Raw genomic sequence first — 15,954 nt, forward strand, 5'->3', positions numbered from 1 at the left:
GACAAATATTTCGCGAAAATACGCACAAAATGTTTGTCCGGCTGTCCGAATTGTACAGCTCCACAGCAAGTAGTAGAAACCCGCGAGGCAATGTGTAGCATTCATGAGGTATATTTTTGGGCTTATGCCCTGTAATTAATTATAAAAACACACTCAACGCGTTTCGAAAGGAATCTTGCCTTTCTTCATCTGAAGACACAGAGAAAATGAAACGACGCATAACAGGTTGCTAGGAGAAAGCAACAAGGAACTTGCAATAGTGCCCTAAGATGTAAACAGGACGCCATTTTAGCCCCAGATAGAGACAACGAATGGCAACAGTAAAGCATTACTCTCTAATGGTTCTGATAATAGGTAGCCATGATTCACTAAGGTTGTAGCCTGTATCGCGGTTGAAATTATCTGGGTGTTTACGTATTTCAACCGCCTCCCTGATAATTCTTGGGCGATATTGCTTTATACGGGCAAGAACATCCACTTCTTGGAACAAAACATCATGACCAGGTGTTAAGGCATGATCAGCAACAGCTGATTTATCAGGTTGGTTGAGTCTGATACATCTGGTATGTTCTTTGATGCGAATACATACCGTTCTTGAAGTCTGCCCAATATAAACCTTGCCACAAGTACAGGGAACTCTGTAGATACCAGGTTGTTGCAATTTAGGCAAACTATCCTTAGTTGGTCGCAGGAGTTGCCTAATCTTAATTGATGTTCCAAAAACAGTTCGTACATGGTACCTACATAAGATTTTAGCAATACGATCCGTCGTGTTATGTATGTAAGGTAGGTAAGCAGTTCCTTTTACATCTTTTTTCTTAACAGACGTCCGATTATGTGTCGATTTAAGAGCCGTTGAGATCAAAGCTCTGCTGTAACCGTTGTATCTTACTGTAAATGTCATTGCTGTCATAGGTAAATTTTAATACTTCTTTAGTATTAGTCGCCTCCTCTATCTGGACATTATCCTTGTAACCAACAATCTTTACATACTGCTGACTGAATACTTCTTACTTACTTACTTACTTACTTACTTACTTACTTACTGGTCGGCGCTACAGTCCTTGTAGGTCCTTGGCCTCCTTTATCACCTGCCTCCATTCATCTCAGTCCTCAGCTTTTCTTCTCCAACGTTTAACTCCTAACTTTCTAAGGTCATCCTCAACATCATCAATCCATCTTTTCCTGGGTCTTCCTCTCCTCCTCCTTCCATCAAGTTTCCCTATAAACACCTTTTTAACGGTGCAGGTTTCTGCCATTCTCTGAACATGACCGGCCCACCTAATTCTTCCCTGCTTAATTTTAGTAACAATATCTGGCTGGCCAAACAGTCCTTGCAGCTCTACATTTGTCGTCATTCTCCACCCATCCTGCTCTCTTACTGCACCGAATATCTTTCTCAATATCTTCCTTTCCCACCGTAACAGCCACTGTTCTTCTCTGGAGGTCATCACCCAGCATTCTGATCCATACATAACTATTGGTCTTAGTACTGTTGTATATATTTTAATTTTTGTATTCCTGCTGACATTCCTGGATTTAAACATATTTTGCAAGGCGTGAAAGCATCGGTTTTCACTTGTTATCCTCTCCTGTATTTCCACGGAGGTTTTATTGTCCTCTGTTATTATAGAACCTAGATATTTGAAAGATGTGACTCTTTGATATTCCTTCCCATTTAATCTTAGTGGGGTCCTTCCTCTTACTCCCTCTGTATCTTCCATCTTCATATATTTTGTTTTGTTTATATTCACTTCTGGTCCTAGGTCCCGTGCTTTCTCTTCTGATATTGAGTAGCTCTCTTCAAGAGCTCTTTTATTTCTTGCAATTATTGCTACATCATCAGCATATGCTATCACTTGTACTAATCTGTTCAAAATGGTTCCCTCTGGGTTGATGGGCAATTGACGAATTACTTTTTCCAATGCTACGTTAAAAAGCAGTGTGGAAAGCACATCTCCCTGTCTTAGTCCTCTCTCCACTAAAAACTCCTCTGACAGATCTTGCTCCACTCTCACCTTGCATACTGTTGTTTTCAAAGTCATTTTTGTTAATCTAATCAATTTCCTTGGGATTCCAAATTCTTTCATAATCTTGTAAATTTAACACCTGTCTAGACTGTCATATGCCTGTTTAAAATCCACATACAGCTGATGTAGCTGTTTGTCATATTCATAAAATTTCTCTAGCACTTGTCGTAATATAAATATCTGATCCAGAGTAGAGCGATGTTCTCTAAAACCTGCTTGGTAATCCCCTAATATTCTTTCCATCCATAATTCCAATCTTAAGGCTAGTACCTTACCAAAAACCTTACACGTTCCATCCAGCAAGGTGATCCCTCTATAATTTCCACATACTGTCTTGTCTCCCTTTTTATGTATTGGGTAAATTATACCCAATGTCCAATCCTTGGGTATTTCCTCCTTTGTCCAAACCTCCTTAATCAATTCATAAACAGCCTTTTCTATTCCCTCTCCCCCATATCTCAACAGCTCTGACTCCATTCCATCTTCACCTGGGGCTCTATTATTTTTTAATGCATTAATTGCAGCTTTGATCCCTTCTAAGTCTGGCTGTTTTACTGATTCCTCTTCCAATTCTCTTTCTTCCTCATCAACATTTATATTTTCCTCCTCTCTATCATCTTCATTATTTCCATTGAGTAACTCGTAAAAATACTCCTGCCATCTTCCAAGCACTTTGGTTTTATCACCCAGAAGGTTTCCATCTTTATCCTTGAAGAAAACAGCTCTTGGTTGAAATCCTCTCTTAAGGTCTTTTGTTCTTTCATAGAACTTTCGTACCTCGTTTCTATCCTTCATTTCATCCAGTTCTTCGATTCTCTTTCTTTCAAAAGCTCTTTTCTTATATCTACATATCTTATCTGCTCTTCTTCGTTTCTCTCTATACTCTTCTACTGTTTGTCTTGTTCTCCTTTGAAGCATTCTGTTCCTAGCATCATTCCTGTCTTGGATTAATGTTGAACATTCCTCATCAAATCATTCTGCTCTCTTTACCAATTTCTTCTTTCCCAGGGTACTATCTGCAACTTCACTGATAGTTGTTTTCAGTATCTCCCATTTATCTTCCACTTCTCCTTTCTCCCATAATTCCCTTTTTATTTCCAAAGATTCAGCCATTTTCTTTTTGTATTTCTCTTGCAATTCCTCATTTTTTAGACCTTCAATATTGTGCTTTGCCTTTCTTGTTACTTTTTCCGTTCTTGCCAAATCTATTTTTTGTCTGTACTTGACTCTAACAAGATAGTGGTCTGTATCTGCATCAGCACCTCTGCAGCTTCTAACATCCATAATATCTGATGCATGTCGACTGTCTATTATAACATGGTCTATTTGATTTCTTGTCACACCATCTGGTGAAATCCAGGTCTCCTTGTAAATGTTTTTCCTAGGATGCCAAGTACTTTTAATTATCATCTGCTTTCCACTCACAAAATCAATCAATCTCAATCCGTTATCATTACTTACTTCATGCAGGCTTTCTTTCCCTACTAAGTGTTTGTACACCTCTTCTCTTCCAATTTTTGCATTTAAATCTCCAAGGATAATTTTCACATCATGCCTTTGAACTTTATTAATTTCTTCCTCCAATTTAGTATAAAATGCATCTTTCTTCTCATCTTCTGCCTCCTCAGTAGGGGCGTACACACAAAACACAGTTACGTTGACGAATTTTACCCTAATTCTCACAGAGCACATCCTATCATTGACTGGAGTAAAGTTGATCACGCTTTGCTTTACCGACTTATGTATGAGGAATCCTGTGCCATTACTGCCTGCTGGGGGACCACTGTTGCTCATGTCCGTAGGTTTAACCTTAAATTACCCTACACATGTCCCCCGGGTGGTGCTAAGTGAGCAACATCAGAATAAGATGAGACCGAACTGTCCTATACGACCTCCCGGTCAAGGAAAATGGAGAAGAATCACACCTAGAGGCCCTTCTCAGGGCCCTCAAGTTCGTAACATTGGCCCTTCAATGAAAATATGCCAGCTTAACATCGAGGGCATAAGCAGAGCAAAGTGTGAACACCTAGCAAAGATTCTCAAAGAACACCAGACTCATATCATCCTGCTTCAAGAAACCCACACGGAAAATGATCTCCAGCTGCAATCCAGAGGGAGAATTCCAGGATTTAAATTAGTGTCCGCAGTTAATCACGCAAAGTATGGGATTGCCACCTATGTGAGGAGTGATATTACCCACTATCAAGTCTTGCCATCCTTCTCAGATAATGAAATATTTACTACCTCAATCAAAGTTTGCGATTTGACAGTAGTTAACGTATATAAACCTCCTGGAACTCCCTGGCCGTCTCCACCAATTCCATCTCTGCAAAATCCAAGTATAATTGCAGGCGACTTCAACAGCCATCACACACTATGGGGATACAAAGAGAATGACAGTAATGGGGAAAAGCTCACTGACTGGATGGAAACTGAAAACCTTAAGCTTATCTATGATGCCAAGGATAAGGCTTCCTTCTCTTCTGCACGATGGAACAAAGAATACACCCCGGATCTCTGTTTTGTAACGCAGTCACAACACCCACTCAGCAACATACGACGCACAGTGCTCAACAAATTTCCTCACAGTCAGCACAGACCAATAATTATCCAGTCTGGATTGCTTGTGCCCATCGTTCACTCCTGCCCGAAAAAGAGATGGAATTTTAAAAAAGCCAATTGGGAAGAATTTTCTAAACAGATTGACTCCAACCTGCGATGGATAAGACCTATTCATAGTAACTACAGCAGATTCATCGGTGTGGTTAAAAGTGCAGCAAAACGATGTATCCCAAGAGGATATCGTAAACAATACATCCCCGGCTGGAACGAGGAGAGTGAAAGGCTTTTCAAAGAATTTGAGGCCAATGGTGACCCAGATACAGCTTCGGAACTGTTACAATCCCTAGATGAAAATAGGAAGAGAATTTGGCAAGAAACAGTAGAGTCCCTAGACTTCACTCACTCCAGCAGAGAAGCTTGGAGCCTGATCAGGAAATTGGACACACCAAATAGCAAAATTAGACCGAAAACAAGCATCAGTCTAGACGACATGGCCAAGCATATGATCTGTACCTCAAAGGTCTCAGTTGAAAAGCATCGTAGAAGGCACGTAAAGCACCTCCTGAAGGAAAAGAAACATTCGGCTCAACGATCCTCTGAATTCTCTGCCCCATTTCAACTACAAGAAACTAAGCAGGCCTTAGAAAGTCTAAAACCTGGCAAAGCGGCAGGCGCTGATGGTATATATCCAGAGTTCCTTCTTCATCTTGGACCAGCTGCTGCTAAATGGCTTACTAACTTCTTCACAAACATACTAGAGACAGGTAACCTACCTTCAGTCTTCAAGAAAACAAAAATAATAGCTGTATTGAAAACATCTAAGGACCCAACAAAAGTTGAGAGTTACCGGCCAATAGCACTACTCAGTGTTACAATGAAGCTTATGGAAAGGCTGATATATAACAGGATTTTTGCGACAATAAACCAGCATATTCCAGTCGAGCAAGCTGGATTTAGACCTGGACGAGGATGTGAAGAACAGGTTTTAGCACTAGTTACCCATATTGAAAATGGATTTGAGAACAAAATGGTAAGCACGGCCGTCTTCTTAGATCTGACAGCTGCATATGACACCGTGTGGCAAGATAAGCTCCTTCTCAAATTTATCAGCATCATCCCTTGTCTGAAACTCTCCACATTACTCAGTAACATGCTGAGTAATAGGTACTTCCAGATTTTTTCCGAAGACTCCAGAAGTAAAGTACATAAGATAAATGGCGGACTCCCTCAGGGCTCTGTATTGGCCCCTCTTCTATTCAACCTGTACACACATGACCTTCCTGTAACTAAATCCAGAAAATTCATCTATGCAGATGACATCGCATTGGTTGCCCAACATCAACGCTTCGATGAGTCTGAGTTGACGCTTACATCAGACTTAAAGATTCTAGACAGTTACTTTTATCACAACAACCTTAGACCAAACCCCAAGAAAACTGTTGTGTCTACCTTCCATTTGCGGAATAGAAGTGCTGGGTACAAACCAACCATACCATTCAAAGGAGAGAATCTACAGTATTGTAGTAACCCAAAATACCTGGGAGTCACCCTGGACAGGTCCTTGACCTACAAGAATCACCTCTATAATGTGTCAGCCAAGATCAAGACCAGAAATAACATCCTCCAAAAGCTGGCAGGTACATCCTGGGGTGCTAATGCCCAAGTCCTGAGATCCACTGCTCTTGCACTCTCTTATTCCGTCGCTGAATATTGCTGCTCTACCTGGCTTAACAGTGCTCACACTGGATTAGTAGACACCCAGCTGAACCAAGCAATGCGTATCATTACAGGATGCATCCGACCAACTAACACACACTGGCTTCCCACCCTAAGCCACATACCACCTCCATCCCTAAGAAGATCACAGTCACTGCTTAACTTGTGGAAGAAAATTGAAAACAATCCTCACCTTCCTATTCATTCTGACATAGCAGCTTCCCCAGCTAAACGACTGAAATCCAGACACCCTTCTTGGCGTACTGCAATGAATTTACAGGACACCTCCTTTAATGTATCGGACGCCTGGAAAGAACAATGGCAACAGCAATCCGCATTACCACATCACCACATCATTGAGAACCCATGCAAGTGCCCAGATGGTTTTTCTCTTCCCAGACGGCAGTGGAGGATGCTAAATCGAATTAGGACCGGCCAAGGTAGATGTGGAGCCACTCTCTTCAAATGGGGATGGAAGACATCACCGCAATGTGACTGCGGACAAGGGGAACAGACAGTGGAACACCTTGCATTTGAGTGTTCTTTGCGTAGTTACAGAGGCTCTATTGAGGACTGTGTCTCAAACGAAGCTCTTCTCTGGCTATTAAATTTTGACATGGAACTTTAGTTACGAGCTTGAGATGGTAGTTGTATATATTGTAAATAATATTGTATTCATCATACGCTAAAAAAATAAATAAAACTGCCTGCTTTTTCTCCAATGTACATCAAGACATGTTGTCCAGACATCATAATCCCTTGCCCTTTTCATCTCAGTTCCTGTAGAGCTGCTATTTTCACTCCATACTTATCCATTTCATTCCTTAATTCTTTCAACTTGCCAGGTCTCTTCAATGTCTTAACATTCCACGTTGCTAATATAATATCCTTATTCCTTCTCTTTAGCCGTTTTTCTCGCCGGTTCGTCACCAAGTTTTCCAGTCCTGCTTTATTCATTCTTAAGGTATCCGTAACAGTTCTTTTTTTACGAGGTAGGGGAGTTAACCCTACGCTCAACCGCCAACCTGGAGGACCAGGGTATCACTCTTAGTCTGGATCATCACCTTAGACCTGTCCGGCTTGGGTGGCCCTACCAGGAGCAGATACTCCCGCCGGCATAGCTCTAAGGATCATTTGACCACGCAAGCCTCCAATAAACACCCGGCAAAATATATTTTGCCTTCGTCAAGGTGGTGATACCTTCGGGAGGACTGAATACTTCTGCCTTTTGAAGATCCTCGCATACACACTCCCCTTGTTCATTAATTATTCCTGGAATGTCCTTCTTGGAACCTGTTTCTGCCTTAAAGTACCTATACATACTCCAGGGATTTGTGAAGTGTCAGCTCTACAAGAGGAAATTAACACCTTGAGAACTACCTTTGAGAACAACGGTTACAGCAGAGCTTTGATCTCAACGGCTCTTAAATTGACACATAATCGGACGTCTGTTAAGAAAAAAGATGTAAAAGGAACTGCATACCTACCTTACATACATAACACGACGGATCGTATTGCTAAAATCTTACGTAGGTACCATGCACGAACTGTTTTTGGAACATCAATTAAGATTAGGCAACTCCTGCGACCAACTAAGGATAGTTTGCCTAAATTGCAACAACCTGGTATCTACAGAGTTCCCTGTACTTGTGGCAAGGTTTATATTGGGCAGACTTCAAGAACGGTATGTACTCGCATCAAAGAACATACCAGATGTATCAGACTCAACCAACCTGATAAATCAGCTGTTGCTGATCATGCCTTAACACCTTGTCATGATGTTTTGTTCCAAGAAGTGGATGTTCTTGCCCGTATAAAGCAATATCGCCCAAGAATTATCAGGGAGGCGGTTGAAATACGTAAACACCCAGATAATTTCAACCGCGATGCAGGCTACAACCTTAGTGAATCATGGCTACCTATTATCAGAACCATTAGAGAGTAATGCTTTACTGTTGCCATTCGTTGTCTCTATCTGGGGCTAAAATGGCGTCCCGTTTACATCTTAGGGCACCAGTTCAAGTTCCTTGTTGCTTTCTCCTAGCAACCTGTTATGCCCGTCGTTTCATTTTCTCTGTGTCTCCTGATGAAAGGCAAGGTTCCTTTCGAAACGCGTTGAGTGTGTTTTTATAATTAATTACAGGGCATAAGCCCAAAAATATACCTCATAAATAGTTACACGGGCCGTGAAAGTCTAAATGATGATAATGTGTAGCATGTTCTACGACGACGGGTAGCAGGGGTATATTTTTGCCAAGGTCACCCGCTTACCGCGCGCATTCGTCACTCTGGCAATCTCACTCAGCGTGTCTATTCAGTTCTGTCTATAGGTGGGCCGGCACAAGGTTGCACTTGACAGTTGTAAGTCATGTTGGCACCACTGAAAAAATGAAATGAAGAATGTCACCCGTCAATCAGAATCACCAATCTACTACTTTTTATATGTCATATATAGTTACGCATTTTATTCATGTTAATTCGTATTTAATTCCGTACAGTGCTTATAATCTTTTCTTACACAAATATGAACATTTAAAAATGTTATAAGGTTTAAGCGAGCCACAAAATAAATAGGAACTATTTTCAGTTGATTGTTGTTGGCAATATGGGTAGTATAGTGGTGCCATCTATAACTAGCTTGACTACCACGTTGAAGTGTTGCCGTTATGTCTGTCGTCGCTAGCACGTGGTCAGGTGTGATTCGCGCGTTTATGAAAGTTTTGTTTTCATTGTGAGATAACTGTGAAGTTTCATTTTAACGAATGCAGTGCGATGTCTCGGAAACGACAACATAGTCATGAAACGCGAAGTGATAATTCTTTGCGCCGTGGCGGTGTGTCCCTTAATAGTCAGGCATTAGAATTAGTGCGGAGAACTCGCGAGTTTTATGAGAGGGAGAGGAAATTCGTACGCTTGTACAGCCGTCTCTCTGTTCCTGCAGATCATGTTGTGGAACGCATACGTCAAACATTAGGGCTTTCAAAGCGTACTGTTATTCAGAGAGGTGTCCGCCTCCAAGAATAGAAGTAAAAAGGGACTGGGGTACATAGCAGTAGCGGAAACGGGGCTGATAGTAGGGACTTATTTCACAGCACTTCGGGAAGAAACGAATTAAGCTATCTCCTGTAACAGGAATTAATTATTTCCAGGCTGATGCAATAGGAAAAGACGGTACCGTACGATGATTACAGCTCAAAGTCCCTTCTGTCATTGTTATGGACAATGTACCTTACCACTCCGTAATAATGAACAAGACCCCTCCTTTGAGCATCAGTAAAGAACTGTTAGTGGAATGGCTGCAGTAAAGAAATATCCCGGCGCATATGTGTATGACTAAATTAGTCGACGAGGTAGCGAAGGAACAAGGGCACGAGGTTATTAGGTTGTTGCCGTACCACTGTCACTTCAACCTCAATGAATTGGTACGGTATGGGGTGAAGTAAAACATTACGTACCGGTACCAGTGGCGGTGGGCTCTCAGGAGCACAGGAGCACGTGAACACCCAGTTTTAATACATATTTGCGCATTCATGGATAATTTAAAACTTTCCTTTCTTTCGACCTGATTTCGACAATCGATCGAAAACACTCGACTTATATCGAAGCTCCGTTACACCGACAGTTGTTCGTTTTGACTGACAGTGCATCGAGCACACTGGATAATGCGCTATTGTGCTGAAGACTATACGCATGCGCAAAGCAGATGACGTCATGGTTTTCTGCACTGATATTCCCATTAGCGAAGAGCACGGCAAGGTACGTGCCTTCTCGTCTAGAGCCACCCTCAACCCAGTGGCAGTATGACAGTTGACCACAAGGGTCCGCCACCTCCCCTATTACGGTTAGCCACAGCCTCCCAGGAACTACTATTGCATTACATTACAGGCAGATTTCGCTAGTACCCTAATTCTGAATAGGCATTTTCTAGCTCGTTGTGAACAGGTGCTTCGTGTTTGTAATCGCGGGAAGAAGTTTGCTTTACCTTGTGACTGGAAAATCTTTTCAAGTGAAATTAATTTAAGTGTTCTGTTCTGCTTCTGTGTTTGTATGGTTTGTGACCATGGTATTCTTTGTGTAAGAGGAAATGAATTCGGTTCAGGTAATTTTAACCAGTGAAATATTAACGTATCAGGATAAGTTAGAATTTAAAAGGCTTGGACCGAACAGACCAGACTTGATTATCGAAAAATTTACAAAAACTGACAAACGCGAGTATAGGCGTAAGTTTAAGAGAGAAGTGTACGAAACACGCAAGTGGCTCTGTGGTTGTAGATTTAGGAACGCGCTTTTTTTGTTTGCCCTGTTTATTGTTCAACAAAGAAAGAAGTGAATGGAATTCAGCTGGGTGCACAGACCTTGCTCATTTGAGTGCAAAAATAAATAAACATGAAAATTCTCATGCACACAAAAACGCCAGTATTGAATTCCCTACGGTAGTATTGTCTATAATTTCCAAGACGAGAATAATTAACGTATGACACAGTAGAACTCTGCCGGCCCCGTGGTGTAGGGGTAGCGTGCCTGCCTCTTACCCGGAGGCCACGGGTTCGATTCCCGGCCAGGTCAGGGATTTTAACCTGGATCTGAGGGCTGGTTCGAGGTCCGCTACAATTGAGGAGCTATCTGACGGTAAGATGGCGGTCAAAAAAGCTGGTAGACCATGGGGTTTTGTTTGGTTCTACACTAACACCCAGGTGAAGTTCGTGCTATTTAAAAACCAAGAATAGTGCTCGCATCCTTCAATATTCGCAGTGTAATAAAGTTATTGTGCATTTTACTTTAGTTCTACACTAACAAATTAGTCTCGTATAAAATTTATCCACGGTTACAGGGGTTCTACCAAATTATTTGTGAAGAAGGAACCGTACAAGGAATTGTTAGTGAAATAATTTTTGTACCTATGTTAATTTTTTGCTGATTTGAGACATGAACAAAAATGTTGTTGTGAACACCCTAAAAATGTTGTCACGAGCCGCCACTGACCGGTACGCACTAATATCAAGTCCTTCACAATTACTGAAGTGGAAGGACTGTTTCGGGAGAGTATTGCTCGAATGGATGCGGCTTTGTGGATGAAGAAAGTTAGCCATGTCGCAACATTCATTAACTCGACAATGGCAATACATGGCATCATCAGTGACTGTCAGGAGTTGATGATCTGCCTAGACGATGATGACAATGACAACGAAGGCGACGGTAGTGATAGCAGTGATCTGGAGGGTATCGAGCCTCTACGTGTATGAATCAGGTATGAAAATAAGGATTCTGAATTTTCGTAAATTTTATAGATTTTACTTGAAATATTTTGTGTTAGTACCGGTATATATTATTCTAACATTTATTGGTGTATTCAAAGTGAGATTCGTGTCGACCGATTTCTTTAGTATTTTCTAACATCGCGATAATAAGAATTTCGTAGTATATTTATCTCGTATCATTTTGTGTGATAAATAATCGGTGAGTTGAAAGTTCGATTTTTGTCGGCGGATTTCATTTGTTTTGTGTATCATCGCGATGATATTAAAACATTTCTTCCATGTTTTTAAAAACTCACGTGTCTTGCAATCAGCTGTTGTTGCGGCGGCAACATCGCTTCGTGCGCCATTGCAGTGTGACCAACATTGTGCGCAGCTGTCATGTGCAACCTTACGCCGGCCCACCTATAGTGTCTGTTTCTTATTACTCGGTTAGTGTGTAGTCAAATACAAAATGACTCTTTAATTGTATAGGCTAATCACGCCGTACTTCTATTTAATTGTAATACATGAGTAATTACTCTTCGTTTGGTGAAAGTTTTATTGTATACTATTATTATTATTATTACCACACTTACCATTTTATAGCTATTCTTTCCTATTGTTCCGCCCCTATATCCCTCAGACCCGGGTACTTTTTATCTACATATTTTTGTGCCCGCCCATGTCTAATTCTAAATCGCCGCTACTGAGAAAGAGGTTTCAAAGATAAACCAAACTATGCTGATGAACTATTATGAGTAAAAGGTTCAGATATGAACAAATTTTAATTGGAAGCTCATAGGTACTTGTATTTCATCGGGTGTCGTTGAAAACTTGAAACAAACATGTTCTGTTCCGGTACTGAATAGTTTCTGTCCACATTTCATTGAAAACTGAGCTTGTATGTCCGGTAGCCACAGCTTCGTCCGAGTGACTAGAACATTAGCGTATTTCAAAAGTAAAATTGTGCAACTTTCAAGGGATCTATGTTGCTTGAATAGGCTTGCTGTCGCTAAGAAATACATCCAAAAATTGTGGTCCCGTTAGCGTAATATTTAATTCTGTGGAAGGTTATTTATTCTACTGACACTGTATTAGCTGTGAATGTTACCTCATTCAAAGGGGTCATATAGTAGGGCTAGCCAGTTTTTGATCACCATTAGCCTTTTTTTTTTTTTTTTTTTTTTTTTTTTTTTTTTTTTTCCACAGTGTAGGATTACCTACTGTATTCACTTCATGCTTTCTGGATTTTTCAACTTCATACTGGTATTTTGATATTCTATTTTCAAGAAATGCTTGATCACTGTGTCTAGTTGTAGACATTGTTCTTGGTATTATTCATGAATAAATTATGAATAAACTGAAGTTCAAATTCTGAATTCCACGTAAAATTGGAGGGCCCATGGCTTTGATCATGATATTAAGTTTCATAAAACCACAAGAGTGTTTTTCCATTTTGGTATTGGGAAATCTATCAGTATCTCAATATGAACATGCCATAAAATACAACATAGAAAATTTTCTGGATGTCACCAAAGCTGCGGTTAGCCTATATTCTCTATGTCTTACCAGAACCCAAGAAATTTGACACACACACACACACACACACACACACCACTAAGATAAAGAGGAGTGTATCAATGGAATGGTTATTGTTGATTGTTTACCATTAGTGTTTAACAACCAAACATTTAAAATTGCTTTCCAAAAGTATTATTAACCCAAAGTTACAGGCACACTTGTCTTTTGGGACTATGCCATGTGAAACAAGACAAACTGAAGGGAAACTTAACATTTCATGAAGACTTTACTCAGCTTCCTCAGAGTTAAACTATGACTATGGCTGTTTTACCAAAAGGTCTGAATCTACTGACATGAGGCTGGCGTGTTTGAGCACCTTCAAATACTATCCGTCTGAACTGGAACCAAACCTGCCAAGACCAGTGCTCTGACCCACTCAGCCTGACGTTTTGACTACTCTTTGTCAAGATGAACAGTCACTAACAGTGTTAAAAGTACCATAATGAATATCAGTTTACACTTTCATCTAACAGTATTGATCATTTCTCTCATATCTGCTGGTGTAAACAGTGTCGAATGTTCAAATTTCCTTGCATAGCCTACACACAGACATATAGGCCTATTTGCTGCAGTAGAACTTAGTTTCTTACTTGATATGCTGCATTCTGCTCCCCTGTTATTTACCCTAACAGTTATTATATTTATGCTTAATTTTTGCTTTTCAGGCCAGTGACCCCAATTTCTCAACTCAATCTATGGTTTATAGAGATATTGGAGAAGAGATGTTGCAGCATGCATTTGAAGGTTAGTATATGCTGTAGTCTATAAAATAACTTTAATTACTTCTCGTAAGTCTGAGCTGATTTTAAACATTTTCTTCTGTGTGGTTACACAGAAAGTTATGGCATAAGTAAAGAGTGCCCACTCTCTGCTAGCACTGATGGCTTGGGTTGAGTTGACTAGTGTCACCAGATATCTTAGTTTCAGCTAACTTTAACAAGAACAGAAATAGTTAAGACTCTCATTGTTTGGCATTAGCTGTGCAGGAATTATTACATATTTGTTTGTATGATGTATATACTCGTACTTCTGTGTTTAGAACTGGGACTGTTTTCAAGCACAGAATTGCAGTATAAACACAAGAAAAGTTTGGCCAAGTGTTCTTAAAGTGTCATACTGGATAAGCATACCGTGATTATATGAATTAATCTTGGTCATTGTCGTAATCATCGTAGCCTACTCCAGAAGTTCTCAACCTTTATCTTGCAGCCCTGTGGGGTGCCTCTCCAAATTTCTCCTAGGTAGTCTACTCTCCTCGCATGACTCCCCTATTTAGTCGGTTCATATGCACAACTTCATCCGTAGAGTTCATTCCTGATGTCACATGAAATCAGTATCCCACAATCACAAAGAGGGCTATAATAATGTTTGATGTCATACTCGTGTGAATCAGCATTTTGTGACATGAAGAGTTCAATCTAAACAGGGGAATAGACTGGTGCATCTTGAAGATGATTTTTGTGTTGACCTTACAACCATAAGGCTATATATTCAGAACCAGTGCAATCTTCACATTCATTTTAATAGGTGAATGTTCAAAAACAATAACAAAATTCTTTTTGTGGACATCCAGTGCAGATAAGAGGGGATTGTAGCACTTACCTTTGTCTTTCTCTGTTTCAAAGCAATGTGCTGCTTACATTTAGAAGAATGCATTTGCATGCCTGCAAATGTGTGGCACTACAAAGTGTAGAAGTTTATATTGTTAAACATTACAAAAATGTGTGTGTCACAATTATTCTGGGTGTTCAGTAAAGCGTGTCATTGGTTTAAAAAAAAAGGTAGGAAATGCTGGGCCTATTCATTTCTTCTTCAGGTAAAGACCTCTCCTATCTTCCTCATTATTCCTCTCATCATCATCATCATCATCATCATCATCATCATCATCATCATTTCCCTTTATCCAGCTGTAGCCTGGTAGGGGCAAATATGGTTCCTCTCCGCTTTCTTCGATCTTTCACCACTCCTCCTCCAACACTGTGTCCCAGTCCAGGTTTCTTTCTATAATGCTGCGTTGGATGGTATCCTTCCATCTCAATCGTGGTCATCCACGGCCTCTCCTTCCTTGGATTTGCATTTCCATCACCTTTCTTGGCATTCTTTCGTCGCTCATTCGCTTTATGTGCCTAAACCATCTTAGTCGGCTCTTCTCTATTCTATCATTCATTTTTTCCACTCCAATTTCTTCCCGGATTTTCTCATTCCTTATTTTGTCTCTTTTACTCTTCTGTATCATACTCCTCAAGAACTTCATTTCAGCTGCCTGTATTCGACTCTCATCCTTCTTTTTCATTGTCCAAGTTTCTGCTCCGTAAGTTGTTATGGGTACGTAATACATCTTGTACATAGTATCCTTTGCTTCCATTGGCACATCGTTGTCCCATAACATGTTTCTTACACTATGATAGAAACAACTTCCAGCTTGAATCCTTTTACTAATCTCACCATCCAGTCGAGCATTCTCCATTAATTCACTCCCCAGGTATTTAAACGTTTCCACTACTTCCAGGGGCTTGTCTGCAAGTCTAATCTGACCTTTCTCTTCTTTCTCCCCTCTAGTCATAACAAGAGTTTTACTCTTTTCTACACTTATTTTCAATCCACATTCTTCGATCTTCCCATTCACCACATTCAAATGTTCTTGAACCTTCCTGTCGTCTTCCCCCCAAATCACAATATCATCTGCAAATAACATCATGTTCATTTCTCTTCCTCCATATGCTGCTTTTGCAGTTCTCATGATGTCATCCATTACTATTGTAAACAGGATTGGTGAAAGAACACTTCCCTGTCTCAGCCCACTAGTTATTTTGAACCAACTTGTCCTG

At 40.4% G+C, this 15,954-nt stretch overlaps 1 protein-coding gene across 1 annotated transcript in view; it reads left to right on the forward strand.

The window, feature by feature from the left end:
• Window positions 1–15,954, forward strand: part of unc-104 (kinesin family member unc-104) — an 871,528-nt gene that overhangs the window by 462,661 nt on the left and 392,913 nt on the right. The window contains exon 4 of the mRNA XM_067138474.2: window positions 13,792–13,870. Coding sequence (XP_066994575.1) covers window positions 13,792–13,870 — 79 coding nt within the window. The remainder of the gene's footprint in view (window positions 1–13,791; window positions 13,871–15,954) is intronic.

Source organism: Anabrus simplex, chromosome 1, assembly GCF_040414725.1.
Source record: "Anabrus simplex isolate iqAnaSimp1 chromosome 1, ASM4041472v1, whole genome shotgun sequence".
Taxonomy (NCBI): domain Eukaryota; kingdom Metazoa; phylum Arthropoda; class Insecta; order Orthoptera; family Tettigoniidae; genus Anabrus; species Anabrus simplex.